We start from the raw sequence: 1,639 nt of genomic DNA on the forward strand, positions 1-1,639 counted from the left end.
CAAGTGAAAAGGATGGAAATTTGCCTTAGGAAGTATCTTTTCCTCTAATGCAGGAGGTGTGATGGGAACAGAGTCTTAATCCCTACTTTAAAATATTTTAAGGTGTCTTTGTTTTAGAGTAAACGTGGGGATATGGGTAACTTCTATCTGCAGGGTGGCACAGGAGGGTCCCTCTGCCCCTCGCTGTTAGCTCCCCGGGCAGGAGAGGGCTTGCTCAGACATCAGGGTGATGCTCGGTGACTGCCGAGCAGCATTTGGATGTCACTCCTCGGTGCCTAGGGGCTGTCACGGACTCTGCTGTTGGGAGGGGGTGGGGGATTTGGCCAGCTGTGTTTGCCGAAACTGGTCCCAGGATTTTTTTCTGAATATGCTCCCCATTGTCACGGCTGTGAGGAGAAAGGGGCAGGGTTTTTCACCTGTGCTGTCCAGTGATTATCGCTGAAAAAACTGTTGATGTTTTGTTTTGTTTTCTTTGAGCAGATGGGCAGAAGAAGGTTCAAGAGGAATTTGACATAGACATGGACGCGCCAGAGACAGAGCGGGCGGCCGTGGCGATACAGTCCCAGTTCAGAAAATTCCAGAAGAAAAAAGCAGGGTCTCAGTCTTAGTAGCTACCTCACAGCTAAAAAGAAAGTAATCCTGAAATGATTTATCAAGAAAATCAGAAATAACACAAAGATGCATGTACAGAAATTATCAATATTTAAAACCCCATTGGCAGATAACAAACCATGAGCTTGTGTGTGACTTCATCCCAGATGTTTCACGCCCATTATCCTCTGTAACTCACCATTTTACTTGATGTTGTAATAAAAAGTTAGGGTGAAGTAATTAAAGTGTCTGCCTTCATCTGTCTCTTCATATTAATCCAGCAACCACAGCGTTACAAATGAACCCATCCCAGATGCCTGTTTTCCTCTTCAAATAAAGCTTGGAGACGTAACAGCACCGTATGTTACAAGGTTTTTGCTGAGGAACGAGAGCACGCATCTCAGCCCTGCTTACCTCATTTGGAGAATTCCAGCTGCCAGCCAAATGTGACAATAAAATTACTTTCTGGTAATGAGCTGAAAGTACAAAGTTGCAGACAGAAGCTGGCATGAGGGGAAGAGGTGTAGCAAGCAGTGAGCAGTTTATTTTTGTCTTGCAATTATGCCAATAAAATGGCTTAAGTGGGGAAATTGTCCCTGTCCTTCCTCTTTGCATGATAACGTTCAGAATTACCCAGCTTGGACCACATTGACTGTTATGGAAAAAAAAAATAAATCAGACACAAAATACAAACCCCAATTCCAGAAACATTTGGAAGGTTTTTTTTTTATTTGTAAAAATAGAAACTGACCCTCTAAATTCTCTTTTTGATGCAGCTTTTCACTCGCTGCATAATCAGTAACTATTTCTATGCCATCTCTCTCTTTTCATATTATTTTCAGTATTTGATGAGTAAATCATAACAGACTCCCTGTCTCCATTTGCACTGTTCTGTATTCAACTTTATATGAGCCGCTTACTTTATCACTGTATTAGCCCAGTTTTTGATTAACAAAAAGCAGCCACAACAATGTCTGAAATTGGGAAGTATTTCTGTTTTCTCCCTGTTGTAAAACAGTTACAGACCAGTTTCAGGCTGGATCTAAGT

The 1,639-nt window shown here is 42.1% G+C and overlaps 1 protein-coding gene across 1 annotated transcript in view; it reads left to right on the top strand.

The window, feature by feature from the left end:
* PCP4 (Purkinje cell protein 4) overlaps positions 1-1,281 on the top strand; it is an 80,920-nt gene extending 79,639 nt beyond the window's left edge. The window contains exon 3 of the mRNA XM_009328036.1: positions 481-1,281. Within this exon, the coding sequence (XP_009326311.1) occupies positions 481-608 (128 nt within the window). The 3' untranslated portion in view covers positions 609-1,281. The remainder of the gene's footprint in view (positions 1-480) is intronic.
* Positions 1,282-1,639: the final 358 nt, after the last annotated feature.

This window comes from Pygoscelis adeliae, unplaced genomic scaffold (genome assembly GCF_000699105.1).
Source record: "Pygoscelis adeliae isolate BGI_AS28 unplaced genomic scaffold, ASM69910v1 Scaffold154, whole genome shotgun sequence".
NCBI classification, from domain to species: Eukaryota; Metazoa; Chordata; class Aves; order Sphenisciformes; family Spheniscidae; genus Pygoscelis; species Pygoscelis adeliae.